This window comes from Bufo gargarizans, chromosome 1 (genome assembly GCF_014858855.1).
Source record: "Bufo gargarizans isolate SCDJY-AF-19 chromosome 1, ASM1485885v1, whole genome shotgun sequence".
NCBI classification, from domain to species: Eukaryota; Metazoa; Chordata; class Amphibia; order Anura; family Bufonidae; genus Bufo; species Bufo gargarizans.
Genome location: NC_058080.1, coordinates 580123465 through 580137653, shown reverse-complemented (window position 1 = coordinate 580137653; position 14189 = coordinate 580123465). Strand labels below are relative to the sequence as shown.

The window sequence follows — 14189 nt, the reverse complement described above, 5'->3', positions numbered from 1 at the left end:
GGAAACTGCATAATGCCTCATTCATGTGAGAGATAAACTGATGGTTTTGCACGCAAGTTGAATCCATTTTCAGTTTTTTTGTCAAGATTGTATCTATTTTGTAACCGGTTTTCATACGCGTAAAGAAAACTTGAAGAACACACAACATCTCTCAACAACCATATGTGAAAAATAGAGTGCATCCAGATGCCATGCTTGTAGTCGCTTTTTTTTTTTCCACTGACATGAATGGACCAGTGCTGCGTGAAAAACTGATGAATTCAGAACAAGCTGAGATTTTTCCTTAACGCTGGGTTCACACCTGAGCGTTTTACAGCGCGTTCAAACGCGCTGTAAAACGCTCAACACATGAAAACCAATGCTTCCCTATGGCCCTGGTTCACACTTGAGCATTTTACAGCGCGTTTGAACGTCCTGAAAAACGTCCTACGCTCAAAAAAGTTCTTGAACTTCTTTGGGGCGTTTTGTCGAGCGTTCCCGTACATAGACTTTCAGGAACGCGCGACAATGGGCGTTCGCTTGTCTCTGTATGCGCGATTGTAAACGCCGGTACAATCGCGCATACAGAGCGCTCCTTTCAGAACGCTCAGGTGTGAACCCAGCCTTATAGACAGTCAGTGAAAAACAATGCCCATGTGCATATACCCTTTGAAATGAATGGGTCAGTGTTAGTCCAGATGCTACCCATTTTAAAAATAGACTACATCTGTAAAGAAAACTTGCTTGTGCGAAATTAGCCTACGGGTTAATATCTACAGTACTTGGTCTCAGTCTGGTTTCTGAGACCACATGGAAATGTGGGCTTTTGAGATATGGTCACATGTGCAGGGCTGCATGGTGGCTTTTTTTTTTTTTGCTGTAGTGCTGTGCCAGTGGGTTGGTGTGGCCCAGTGACTAAAGGGGTGCTGTTGGGATACTAGGTCTCGTGGACTGTAGGTGTTGTGTGTGCTGGTCGCCATGTAGTGCTGAGCTAAATTAGAGCAGGGACCATCTCTAAAGAGGCTACGTGGATGTGGTGAATGATCAAAACATATACAAAGACTTTCGTGTCCATATTTATAATAGATATATATTATATATTCTGCTTGGTAGCATTACATCAATGTGGATGTGCAGCTTGGCAGAATGGATGGACATAAGATCACTATCACAGCTACTGGACATGCTCCCTTATTCCATCGTGATGGCCCCTAACTGATTTCCTTCTGTCTACAATGCTACGTAAAATGCCTGACTGCATTATTTTAGAGGCATATCTCATCTTGTTTTCTAGCAGACCTATACTCCAGGATCAAGGTCCATTGTAACATGCACTGACAACCATGACTGAGAAGTCTCTTGATGAGTATTACTCTATATTGTTTTCTTAAGAATTGTATTGCCCAACTGAGACTCTCTGAAGCTAATGTGGCATTGAACCTTTGTTGATTTCAGGATTCCAGTCGACTTGCCCTGCAATCTGATAATCCTGACCACTGTAATACTGGATATAAAAAGGAAAAGACAACTTTCAGACCAGCAAGTAATAGGCAGATGATGCTCTGAGCATGGGACAGTAGCGCTGCAGTCAGGCTGGAACTTAAGCTACGGCAGGTCCAGGAAAAACGGCCATAACACAGATCACATATACCAGTCTGAAAGCAGTCTTAAGGCCTCTTTCACACGGGCGTGTGCGCCCCGTGGTCGTACTGCGGCCTGCAAAATGCGGGCCGCATTGCACGAGCACAGTCCGTGGGGCAGCCGCATCGGATCGCGGACCCATTCACTTGAATGGGTCTGCAATTCGTCCGTTCCGCAAAAAGATAGGACATGTTCTATCTTTTTGAGGAACGGAAGTACGGGAGGAAACCCCTTGGAAGCACTACAGGGTTCCGTTCCGTGCTTCAGTTCCGCAAAATTCTGCATCTCCGGATTTGCAGACCCATTGAAGTGAATGGGTCCGCATCCGTGATGCGGAATTCCCATGGAATGGCACCCGTGTATTGCGGATCCGCAAATGCGGTCTGCAATACGGCAACGGGGCGCACATGCCCGTGTGAAAGAGGCCTAAAGGGCATTTGTACCTATGAAATTGATTGACCTGTTACATGTGCACTTGGCAGCTGAAGGCATCTGTGTTGGTCCCATGTTCTTATGTGTCCGCATTACTGAGGAAAATTAGCTTTCAATATGTGCAAATGAGTCTCTAGGACCAACGGGGGCGTTGCTATTACACCTAGAGGCTCTTCTCTATCTGCAACTGTCATGCCCTCTGACTGACAGAGCCAGGCATGATGCCGTTTACACTGCCTGGCCCTGTCAATCATTGCGCAGAGAGCGCAGAGCCTCTAGATGTTACGGGAATGCCAACTTTCCTCTAGAGGCTCATTTGCGTATATAAAAACTTCATTTTTCTCAGCAAAACGGTCACATATGAACATGGGACCAACACAGATGACTTCAGCTGCCAGGTGTACATGCCTTTTAAACCTTTACAAATGGTAACAGCTTAGAGTTACATTTCCTTAAGGTAAATGTGAAATTCTAAAACTCACTGCAAATAAATGAAAAACATCTTTAGGAAAAAGGATCAGCAGGATCTTACCAAAGAGTTATCTTTAAAGAGCAAGTTCTCTGGTTTCAGATCTCGGTGTGCAATGTTTAGCGAGTGACAATGCTGTAGGGCCAAAGCGATCTGTAAAAAGAAAATTCAAGTCAGTCCATTTACTTGTACTGTTTAGATAGTAACTGCTTTATTGTGAGATGAGCTGCAATAAAGCCAAATCGTGCAGACCCATCGGGCAACAAAGTAGTCACGCTCATGAACATCTCTGCTCTTACCACACACTAGAGAGCCTGAAACGCCCTAAATATACTCAACCTTTCAGCTCCAAAGTGATTGGCAACACCAGGGTGTGTAAGAATCTCAAAGCTACAATGGACAAGGAACTAATGACATACCGAAACGCTTCTTAGAGAAGCAGAGATTGAATCAAATGAAAGCTATAATCTTGTACATCTGCACTGAGGGAAGTGGGGAATACTGAACTTTTCATTCATTGGAATTACAAATTTCAGCTATGAACCTACAAAACTATAAAATCAGCAACCAGGAATCAAGAGAGTACGGCCATTTATTGTGTTGATCATATGATTTAGCCCATGAAGGACTCGCAGTCCACTGCAGTCCTTTGAAGCAGAGTACAAGCTTATGGTAACCCCAGAAAAAAAAGGAATTACGAAGTGTGGCTGAAATAAAACAGTTATGCCATTGACAGCGTGCATCACATAATCGGATTATAACAAAGCAGGCAATAAGTGAGAACCTATGTCGCTTTAATATGCCTTTAGCCCTTTAGTTGTTCATTGCACGACTGCTGGTGGAAGCTTCTGGAACTTGCCTGCTTTGTTACTTGGCTGGCTTGCTTCTCAGTGAAGTGCCGGTGCTGGCTGATTCTGTGAAACAGCTCGCCCCCCTCCATCATCTCCATAACAATTAGGAGCCGTGCCCTGTTCAAAAGTGTTAATTTAAAGAGCGGGTCAAATATCAGTGAGTATGCAATTAATGCTGATGCTGGTCAACGGAAGGCGCAACCTTGCCTTTCTCTCCCCTGCCCACCCCATTCGTTGTCGGATAGATTTGGTTTGGTTTGGGTGAAGGTCGCGCCCCAGATTGACAGCACTGGCACTTCTCTTCCAGCAGTGATAAAACTCAACGTTCCTGCTGTTCTGTGCAGTCCCATGTGTTGTGGTACCAGAGGAACGCTATGCTACCAGTTTAATAGTGGGGGTATCTATTTGAAAAAAGCCAGCTTTATACATCTGCTTGAGGCCATGAGATCCCCTAATCTATCTCATTATATATCAATGATATCTTTTGTAATTACAGAAAACGTTTGACCTATCCATCTGCTATCCTGGTAAATATCTTATCTTGTAAGGAACTATGCAGATAAGGCTGCTATCCATTCTTGGTTTAGGGTGGATTAGCGCATTTTCCTAAAATTCACGCCTATGTATCTATCTGTCATTGCTGGGTAGTCTGAGCTGGTTGGATGAGAACCAAATGTTCTGGACATGTCAACACTTGTGACTGGCCCTTCGTGTAATGGAGCAGATACATTATGGAACACCACTGCAACTACTTTAACCCTGACACTTGAAAGTTCAGCAGAAGTGTGCCACATAGCCAGCTGCTTTCAGACAGACTAAATATAGCTAGTATCTGGTGACCAGCCAAGTGCCAAACTGACCATTTTACGGCAATAACTGATTATTGTTTTCTAATACAGAATGCCAGGGTCAGCACGGGCACGTTCTCCGGCACCGCAAGTGACCGATGAAGGACTATTGAAAAGTTCAGTGCAGTGGAAGCATAATTTTACTGCATCGTTCATGCATATTCTTGAGAAAAGAATAGCAGTTGTACGAATGCCTAAAAATAGCAGCACATAAGGAATTAAGAATCGACAGAAAACGCAGACTAAACCCTTCAGAACTAGGTCTTCCTATTACTCGACAGCTTACATTTGTTACAGGGAAAACTATTGGAGGTCACTTTTCTGCAAAAGAGTAAAGTACATGTAATCAAGTGGCAGAATACATAGTTGTTACTGAGGCCATCAGCTCCATCGCACAGAATTGCCTGGTCTTACCTGGGGCTTGATTCGTGGGGGAACTGCACACTGTTTGCATAAACGTCAAGTATTTGTACAATGTTTGGATGTGATGCGCACAACATATGTAGTCGTACCTTGAAGAAAAAAGGGGACTGGCGTTAGTTACTAAGTTAACTGATTACTGACAGAGTTCTAATTGCAAGCAAGAGGACAACCTGGCATTCTTTCAGCAGCAACTCATGCAAAAAAGTGGATAGTGGCACCAGTCTGGCAAAACATGCGGGTTCTCCAGCACCACACTGGAATCAGATATTTACAATTGTGGCCAAAAGTTTTGGGACAGACACAAATTTTGGTTTTCACAAAGTTTGCTGCTTCATGGTTTTTCAATCGTTTTGTATACTGAAGTAGAATTGTAATATTTTAAAAGTTTATTTCCAGTGTTGACCCTTCTTTTACAAGTCTTCTGCAGTTCATCCTGGCATCACGGATATCAGCTTCTGGGACAAATCCTGAATGATGGAAAACCATTCTTGTCTAATCAGTGCTTGGAGTTTATCACAATTTCTGTGCTCGTTAAGGATTGACAACAGGTTCTCAATGGGATTGAGATTTGTGAAGTTTCCTGGCCACGAACCCAAAATGTCAGTGTTTTGATCACCGAGCTACTTAGTTATCACTTTTGCATTGTGACATAGTGCTCCATCATGAAGGAAAAAGCATTGTTCATCCCCAAATTTCTCCTGGATGGTTGGGAGAACTTGCTCTTGGATGATGTTTTGATACCAGTCTTTATTCATGGATCAGTCTAAATGAGCTTCATCTGAGAAAATAACTTCACCCCTGTCCTCTGCAGTCCAATCCCTGTCCTTGATGTGTTTCTTTGAGAGGTGGTGTCTTTCCTGCCCTTCTTGCTGTGCATGCAGATGCACTCACACCTGCCTGCTGCCATTCCTGATCAAGCTTCTCATCCAAGGGAGTGGGTTCATTCACAAATTTTGTCTAAGAACATTGCCATGAATAAAGAATGGTATCAAAACATTCTCCAAGAGAAAGTTCTCCCAACCATCCAGGAGCAATGTGGTAATGAACAATGCTTTCTTTCAGCATGATTGAGCACCATGTCACAAGGCAAAAATGAGAACCAAGTGGCTTGGTGAACAAAATCATTTACATTTTGGGTCCGTGGCCAGGAAACTCCCTAGATCTCAATCCCATAGAGCATCTGTGGTCAATCTTCAAAAAGCAGGTGGACAAACAAAAATATGGAAATTAAACTTGAAGCACTGATTAGGCAAGTATGGGTTGTCATCAGTCAGGATCTGATATCCAGATTGCCAGGGTGAACTGCAGAAGACTTGTAAAAGAAGGGTCAACACTGGAAGAATATTGAGTCTTTGCATAGACTTGATAGATTTATCAATAAAAGTTAAAAATCTTATGAAAAGCTGATGATACTTTAGTATACCACAGAAACATCTGACATAAAGACCCCAGAACACTGAAGCAGCAAACTTTTTTTTTTTTTTTTTCTTGTTTTCACAAAAAGTCCTGAAACTTTTGGCCACATCTACAGATATGATAGTATTAACAATAATGATATTACTTCTTCCATAAATGACTGAAATGCAGACTGATGCCCAGCTAGTAGTCACAAGAATAGCCATTCATGTATCTGTGTAGGTTCACATTCATCATGGTATTATCAACAGTAGTAAGTCAGCACAAATGGACTCGTATTTTTTGTCTCTTGAAGACATTTCACTAGTCAGGAAACCTTCTACACGAAATCTCCAGTATTACATACTAGTGACTCATGCTTCAGATTATGCTGACTGACACATGAGTCACCAGTATCTAATGCCGGAGAATCCTTGCACAAGGTATTCTATTTGAGAAAGCCAGTTGCTGTGACTTACTACTACTATATAGCTAAATAGCCACCGAAATGGGAACTCTTTTGTATCAGAATGATACTAACTGAGGAAGCAAGGATTTAAACGCTATACACACACACTTTTGCAACCAATTCCTTCTTATTCTCGAATGTACAATGAAGCAACTTTTTAAAAAAAAGTTGGGTTAGTCCATGACTAATGTAAAAAATAAAACTCAGATCATATTGTACATGACAATACCTTTCTAACAAAGCTAGAACCAGCCCTGTACCTCACATGGAGCCAGAGATCTCCTCATTCAATGCTCTGCTAGATTTATATTAAGCTGACAGCTGAAGGGGAGCGTACTTTCTGCTGCAGCTCAGGGGGGATGCCCCTTCTGCTGGAGCTCTCTCCCTCTCTCTGCAGCTTTACCACACCTCAAGAGGCAATTGAAGGATGAAACTGAGCGTGGGAGTCCATCTCAGTGAGCCGGACAAACAAAATAATGAAACTAACACAGCAGGTGGCGCTATACAGATACATTTTATTAAATAACTCAGTGGCTATACAATGTTTTTAACTACATGCAATTACAAAAGTATTCAGGAGTTTTTAAAAGAATATTTTTGTAGAATATTTTGCGTGGGACAACCCCTATAATCAAAAATTCCCTACAGCTCCTCAGCAGACTACACATTGCCAATGGAACAGACAGCAAACTATTCTTGTGTAGTGTAATCCTCAGGTCTTGCAGTAACGTAACTTCGATAAGTTAGACAGAAGCAGAGGGCCGAAAGTAGAGAATACAACTGCAGGAACAGACTACACAGTTTGTTTGCTGTCTGTGCAGATAATAATGTCCATAGTACCAATCCAGAACGGGTTCCTGCCAACCCACAGTAGCCGCACGATTTTTTAGGGTAAAACTGATTTTTCAGGGTATTACCTTCAAAATCATGCGGCCACTGTGGGTAAAAAGTAGAGATGTAAAAAGAAGATGGTAGGTTTTATTAAGGACCTTTTGTGAAGTTGTTTCATTTTTCACATACTGAGAGAAAAACCAATGCACATATCTGTAAAGGGCATCTGTCAGCAGATCTGTCCCTATGAAAGTAGCTGGCCTGTTACACGTGCGCCTGGCAGCTGAAGGCATCTGTGTTGGTTCCATGTTAATATGTGTCTGCATGGTTGAGAAAAATAAAGTTTTAATATATGCAAGTGAACCTCTAGGGGCAACAGGGGCGTTGCCGTTACACTTCAAGGCTCTGTTTTCTCTGCAAATGCCGGGCCCTCTGCACTTTTATTGACAAGTGCAGGCGGGCATGATCACGTTTAAAGTACATTCACACAAATGTAAGTTGTCTGTGCTGCGGACCACAAATCTGCTGACAAATGTCCTTTAAAGGGGGTTACCCGACCCCTGAAATGCCCCCCCATATGCCCGGGCCCCTCACACACACAATGTACTTACCTATCTCCACGACACCCGTGTCGCTCCTGGTCGCTACTCCTTCTCCCTATCGCAGCTGACGCTAGGGAGGCTCGTCCCCATCAGCACCTGCTATTGGCTGAACCCCCCTCCACCCCCCGGACACCAGTTGTTTTCACCCGTGCGCGGGGAGAAACAGTGGCAGCCGTGCAGGGACCAGGATCGACGCGGGTGCCGGGAGGAGAGGCAAGTACATTGTGTGTGTGAGGGGCCCGATAACCCCTTTAAGATTGTCAGACCATAATTATGTTGAAAGTTATGAACCTTGGTTCCTCATTAACATCTATATCAGGTTTTATAAATCATATAACTGATTTAAAGGTGTTTTCTGAGGCTTAAATACTGAGGACCTATCCAGAGAATATGTGAACGGTGGGGGTCCAGCACCTGGGAACCCCGGCGATCAGCTGTTCGAGAAGGCAGTGACGACACATTAATCAGTCACGTGTAGGGCTTGGCGATATCAAAAATATTCCCACGATTAAAATATTAAGAAATTTATTGCGGTAACAATATATATCGTGATAAATACCCATTTAAAAGAAGAAAAAAAAAAACACTTTGGGCCACAAGGAGACATTATACTGTATGGGGGCTACAATTGCCTTATATAGTATAATGTCTCCTTGTTGCACCCATACAGTATACAGTAATGTCTCCTTGTTTCCCCCCATAGTATACGGAATGGGGCCACAAGGAGACATTATACTGTATAGGGCTTATACAGTTAAATGTATCTGTGTTGCTCCATACATTACAGTAATGTCTCCTTGTGGCCCCATTGTCCCACACCATGTAATGAGGCACAGGCACACAGATTTAGAAATTAACGGGCCTGCATTCAATCCGCAAAGAATGCAAATCATATGCGGACCGAAAATACGGTTGTGTGCACAAGGCCTTAAAGGCATATCCGGGTGGACATTACATACAGCGCTGCTAAACATATAGGAGAATACAGCCCCACATACCTCTTACATCCAGTGATGTTTTCTTTGAGGTAGATGTTCTCCTTCCTCATCTTCTTCATTCAGAGATCAGACCGCCATGAAGATTTCTACTAGTTGCGTCTCGTCTCTGAAGAATTTGACACACAGACATCTTAGTCTACTTTCACACTAGTGTTTTGGTTTCCGTTTGTGAGATCCATTCAGGGCTCTCACAAGCAGTCCAAAACGGATCAGTTTTGCCCTAATGCATTCTGAATGGAAAAGGATCCGCTCAGAATGCATCAGTTTGCCTCCTTTCCGTCACCATTAGTGTTGAGCAAACTTGTGTTTTAAGTTCGGCGTCTAAAGTTCAGGTTCTCGAAGAATCACGTTATGGATTCTAAATTCAGTTATGGTCCGTGGTAGCGGAATCTATAATGCGATTCTTTGATAACCTGAACTTTAGACGCCAAACTTAAAACACAAGTTCGCTCAACACTAGTCACCTTTACTCTCTGAAGGCTGCTTGCAGCGTTTTGGTGTCCATCTGACGAAACTGAGCCAAACGGATCCGTCCTGGCACACAATGTAAGTCAATGGGGACGGATCCATTTTTACTGACAACAGAAAACGGATCCGTCCTCCATTGACTATCAATGGTGCTCAAGACGGATCAGTCTTGGCTATGTTACAGATAATACAAACGGATCCGTTCTGAACGGATGCATGCGGTTGTATTATCGGTGCGGATCAGTCTGTGCAAATCCATGACGGATCCGCACCAAACGCGAGTGTAAAAGTAGCCTAAGATTCTTCACTTTTCCAACAGCCTTCCCCTCGTGGTGCCTCTAAATCATCATCCTACTGCTATACCCAATACTGTGCCCTTGGTGCTCCCCAAACACTATTCAACAGAAATTATAGTGCCATACAGATAACCACCCCTAATAACTTACAGACTGCCCTCAGTAGAAATAGTGCCCTCTACAGTAGCCCCAATAGCAACCCCATTAGTAGTAGTGCCCTTCATATTGTACCCAATAATAATGCCCCACAGTACCCCCAATATTAATAATGCCCCCATAGGGCGTTAAGGTCCCCTATAGTGCACCCATTTATATAATGCTCTCTCCTTCTAGTATAATGCCCCCATTTATAATGGTCCCCCCGCCCCCCGGTATAATGCCACCATATATATATATATATATATATATATATATATATATATATATATATATATATATATATATATATAATGCTCTGCCAGCCTCTAGTCCAAACCCCCAAAATCTAATACTACCCCTCGTAGTATAATGCCCCCATGTATAATGATCTCCCCCTTTAGAATAATGAGCACAATATATAATACTCCTCCTCCACTGCAGTATAATGCCCCCAATAAATAATACTCCTTCCCCACTGTAGTGTAGTGCCCCCTATATACAGGTCCTTCTAAAAAAATTAGCATATTGTGATAAAGTTCATTATTTTCTGTAATGTACTGATAAACATTAGACTTTCATATATTTTAGATTCATTACACACAACTGAAGTAGTTCAAGCCTTTTATTGTTTTAATATTGATGATTTTGGCATACAGCTCATGAAAACCCAAAATTCCTATCTAAAAAAATTAGCATATCATGAAAAGGTTCTCTAAACGAGCTTTTAACCTAATCATCTGAATCAACTAATTAACTCTAAACACCTGCAAAAGATTCCTGAGGCTTTTAAAAACTCCCAGCCTGGTTCATTACTCAAAACCGCAATCATCGGTAAGACTGCCGACCTGACTGCTGTCCAGAAGGCCATCATTGACACCCTCAAGCAAGAGGGTAAGACACAGAAAGAAATTTCTGAACGAATAGGCTGTTCCCAGAGTGCTGTATCAAGGCACCTCAGTGGGAAGTCTGTGGGAAGGAAAGAGTGTGGCAGAAAACGCTGCACAACGAGAAGAGGTGACCAGACCCTGAGGAAGATTGTGGAGAAGGACCGATTCCAGACCTTGGGGGACCTGCGGAAGCAGTGGACTGAGTCTGGAGTAGAAACATCCAGAGCCCCCGTGTACAGGCGTGTGCAGGAAATGGGCTACAGGTGCCGTATTCCCCAGGTCAAGCCACTTTTGAACCAGAAACAGCGGCAGAAGCGCCTGACCTGGGCTACAGAGAAGCAGCACTGGACTGTTGCTCAGTGGTCCAAAGTACTTTTTTCGGATGAAAGCTAATTTTGCATGTCAATCGGAAATCAAGGTGCCAGAGTCTGGAGGAAGACTGGGGAGAGGGAAATGCCAAAATGCCTGAAGTCCAGTGTCAAGTACCCACAGTCAGTGATGGTCTGGGGTGCCATGTCAGCTGCTGGTGTTGGTCCACTGTGTTTTATCAAGGGCAGGGTCAATGCAGCTAGCTATCAGGAGATTTTGGAGCACTTCATGCTTCCATCTGCTGAAAAGCTTTATGGAGATCAAGATTTCATTTTTCAGCACGACCTGGAACCTGCTCACAGTGCCAAAACCACTGGTAAATGGTTTACTGACCATGGTATTACTGTGCTCAATTGGCCTGCCAACTCTCCTGACCTGAACCCCATAGAGAATCTGTGGGATATTGGGAAGAGAAAGTTAAGAGACGTAAGACCCAACACTCTGGATGAGCTTAAGGCCGCTATCGAAGCATCCTGGGCCTCCATAACACCTCAGCAGTGCCACAGGCTGATTGCCTCCATGCCACGCCGCATTGAAGCAGTCATTTCTGCAAAATGATTCCCGACCAAGTATTGAGTGCATAACTGAACATCATTATTTGAAGGTTGACTTTTTTTGTATTAAAAACACTTTTCTTTTATTGGTCAGATGAAATATGCAAATTTTTTGAGATAGGAAATTTGGGTTTTCATGAGCTGTATGCCAAAATCATCAATATTAAAACAATAAAAGGCTTGAACTACTTCAGTTGTGTGTAATGAATCTAAAATATATGAAAGTCTAATGTTTATCAGTACATTACAGAAAATAATGAACTTTATCACAATATGCTAATTTTTTTAGAAGGACCTGTATTATGCTCTTCCTCCCACCAAAAGTTACTTCCCCCAGTACTGCCATACATAGATCTATTTAAAAAAAAAAACAAAAAAAAACATTACACTCACCTGCAAGCCACATGTTTCTTCTGTCTTCAGGCTACAGGGCCTTAATGGAAGCTTCCTGGAGAAGGCAGTTGCTATAACATTCTGTGGCAGGTAACGGGTGGAGCGATAGCGTGGTCACATCATTGCGCTGTGCATGACCCGCCAAAGGAGGTCACGATGATGTCATCGCCACCGCCTGCTCCGTTCTACTGCCGCATGGCCTATGAGGTTTAACGGCGGAGACAGGAGTCAGAAGCTCCCGTGCCCTGTGGCAAACTGCCGCCGCCTGCCTAGTGGTAGAAGCAGGTGTGACGTCACAAAATATCAAGGTAATTAAGAAACTGCGATACCGCCATATCGCAGTTTCTTATTACCGCAGTATATCATATATACTGGTAAATCACCCAACACTAGTCACATGGCCTAGGCGCAGATGAGCCCTATAGAAGTTATTAGGGGCAGGATACCAAGCACAGCCGCTATACAATGTACAGCGATGTGCTTGGTGAGCGCCGGTGCCTTCCCAAATAACTGAAAGGTGGGGGTACAGGGTATAGGACTCCCACCGATAACATACTATCCAGACCTATTCAGAGAGCATAGGTCTGGATCCGTATTTAAATCTCGGAAAACCCTTTTAAGATCTACTAAAAAACAAACAAACAAAAAAAAAAAAAATATCTATGGACAGCTTTACACTGAGAACTGCTGTCCCTCTCCATACAATAGATATTAGGCTTTCCTGTAGGTCAACTAATCATCATATGAAGTGCTAAACAAAAATCCACAAACCCCCTGAGAAGCTAATGTCCGGCACATATGCTGGACTGTATTACAGGTCACCAAGAAAGGGCGAGAGCCCATTCTAATGTGTATTCAATGCGTCCAGGCCCTTCTAACACAATAGGTTGTCCACAATAGCACGATTCTAACATGAAACCTATTGTGTGGGTCATTAACACACAAGTACCAACACAGACCAGAAGATAAAAAAGAACCTCTCGTCAATGGGATGTGTGGGTCTTTTCCTGAAAATGTTCATGATACATAGAGCCAAACGTGTCCCATATTAAAAAAGCCTGCGATATTCGTCAGCCGTGATCCTGAACTGCTAAACTGCCAATTTCTTTGGTCTATCGATTGTCAAGGGTAAATCCATGACAACTCTTAGACATTGTGTTTTTTTTTGCAGCCTGCATTCAAAGTGATGGAGAGAAGAATAAACCAGAGTGGTAATGATCATGCCAGTCTAAGGAGAAAAAGTGATGCTGATAATAGAAGACAAAAAGCAACAAAAGCACGCAAGCAAAGATATACACGCATGCTCGAAAATAAGGAAACCCAACAGGTGGATAACAAAGATACCAACCTAAAGCTTCAATAAAACAAGGTTATTAGAAAAACAATTACACTGCAAAGTAGGGCAGTAACATAGCTTATAAAAAAGGGAGGAGCGAACTTCAGTTTACACTGAATTGCGTTATAAATAGGGAGGAGCGTTGTGGATTCCGTTACCACGGAACATAATGCAATACATAATGCCTTTAGAGGCAATCCTTTATGCATTCTATCATAATAGAAGTGTATGGCCAGCATAATGGATCTGTCTGGTTTCCGTTATGCAGGAGACTGAGGACTCTATTTGTCACGAGGGTGTCAAGAGCCACGCCTGACTCCGTTGTACCCGGGGTCAGGAGGTCGCAGCGGTTGGCTGCACGCTCTATGTCAGATAGGGAAGTTTCCTTATTGTAGCTTTCTGGGTTTGCTTTACAAACCCTTTTGGCTCACTCAGGGATCCGTAGCTCCTTCTCTCAGCTGTTCCTTGTCCAGCACTCCCAATCCTCCTTATATTCCCCTCTCACACTTCTCTGGTTGCCAGATATAGAGCTTCCTGCCTGGACATCTATTCTGACCCACTGGAGCTGTGTTGCTGCGTTCTCTGGTAGTTGATCCAGAACGCTACCCTCCGGATCCCTGTTGGACCTTTGTGGACAGTTGTTGTCGTCCACCTGGGTGTTTGTGTTTGTCTGTGTTTGTCTGTCCTCCCCCTGGTGTTTCCCACTTAGTGCAGTGGTGCGGACTAGCGATCCCACCGGCCCGTTCATTATCTAGGGCTCATTTCAGGGAAAGCCAGGGTTTAGGCACGTGATCGCCGCACGGGTGAGGA

The 14189-nt window shown here is 43.3% G+C and overlaps 1 protein-coding gene across 2 annotated transcripts in view; it reads right to left on the bottom strand.

Moving 5' to 3' along the window:
* Window positions 1-14189, bottom strand: part of MAPKAPK5 (MAPK activated protein kinase 5) — a 72639-nt gene that overhangs the window by 36427 nt on the left and 22023 nt on the right. Inside the window, exons 4-6 of one of the 2 annotated variants that reach the window (XM_044275792.1) lie at window positions 4634-4732; window positions 3381-3533; window positions 2585-2674 (exon numbers count right to left, since the gene is read on the bottom strand). In XM_044275792.1, coding sequence (XP_044131727.1) covers window positions 2585-2674; window positions 3381-3533; window positions 4634-4732 — 342 coding nt within the window. The remainder of the gene's footprint in view (window positions 1-2584; window positions 2675-3380; window positions 3534-4633; window positions 4733-14189) is intronic. The other variant, XM_044275791.1, reaches the window with a different exon arrangement.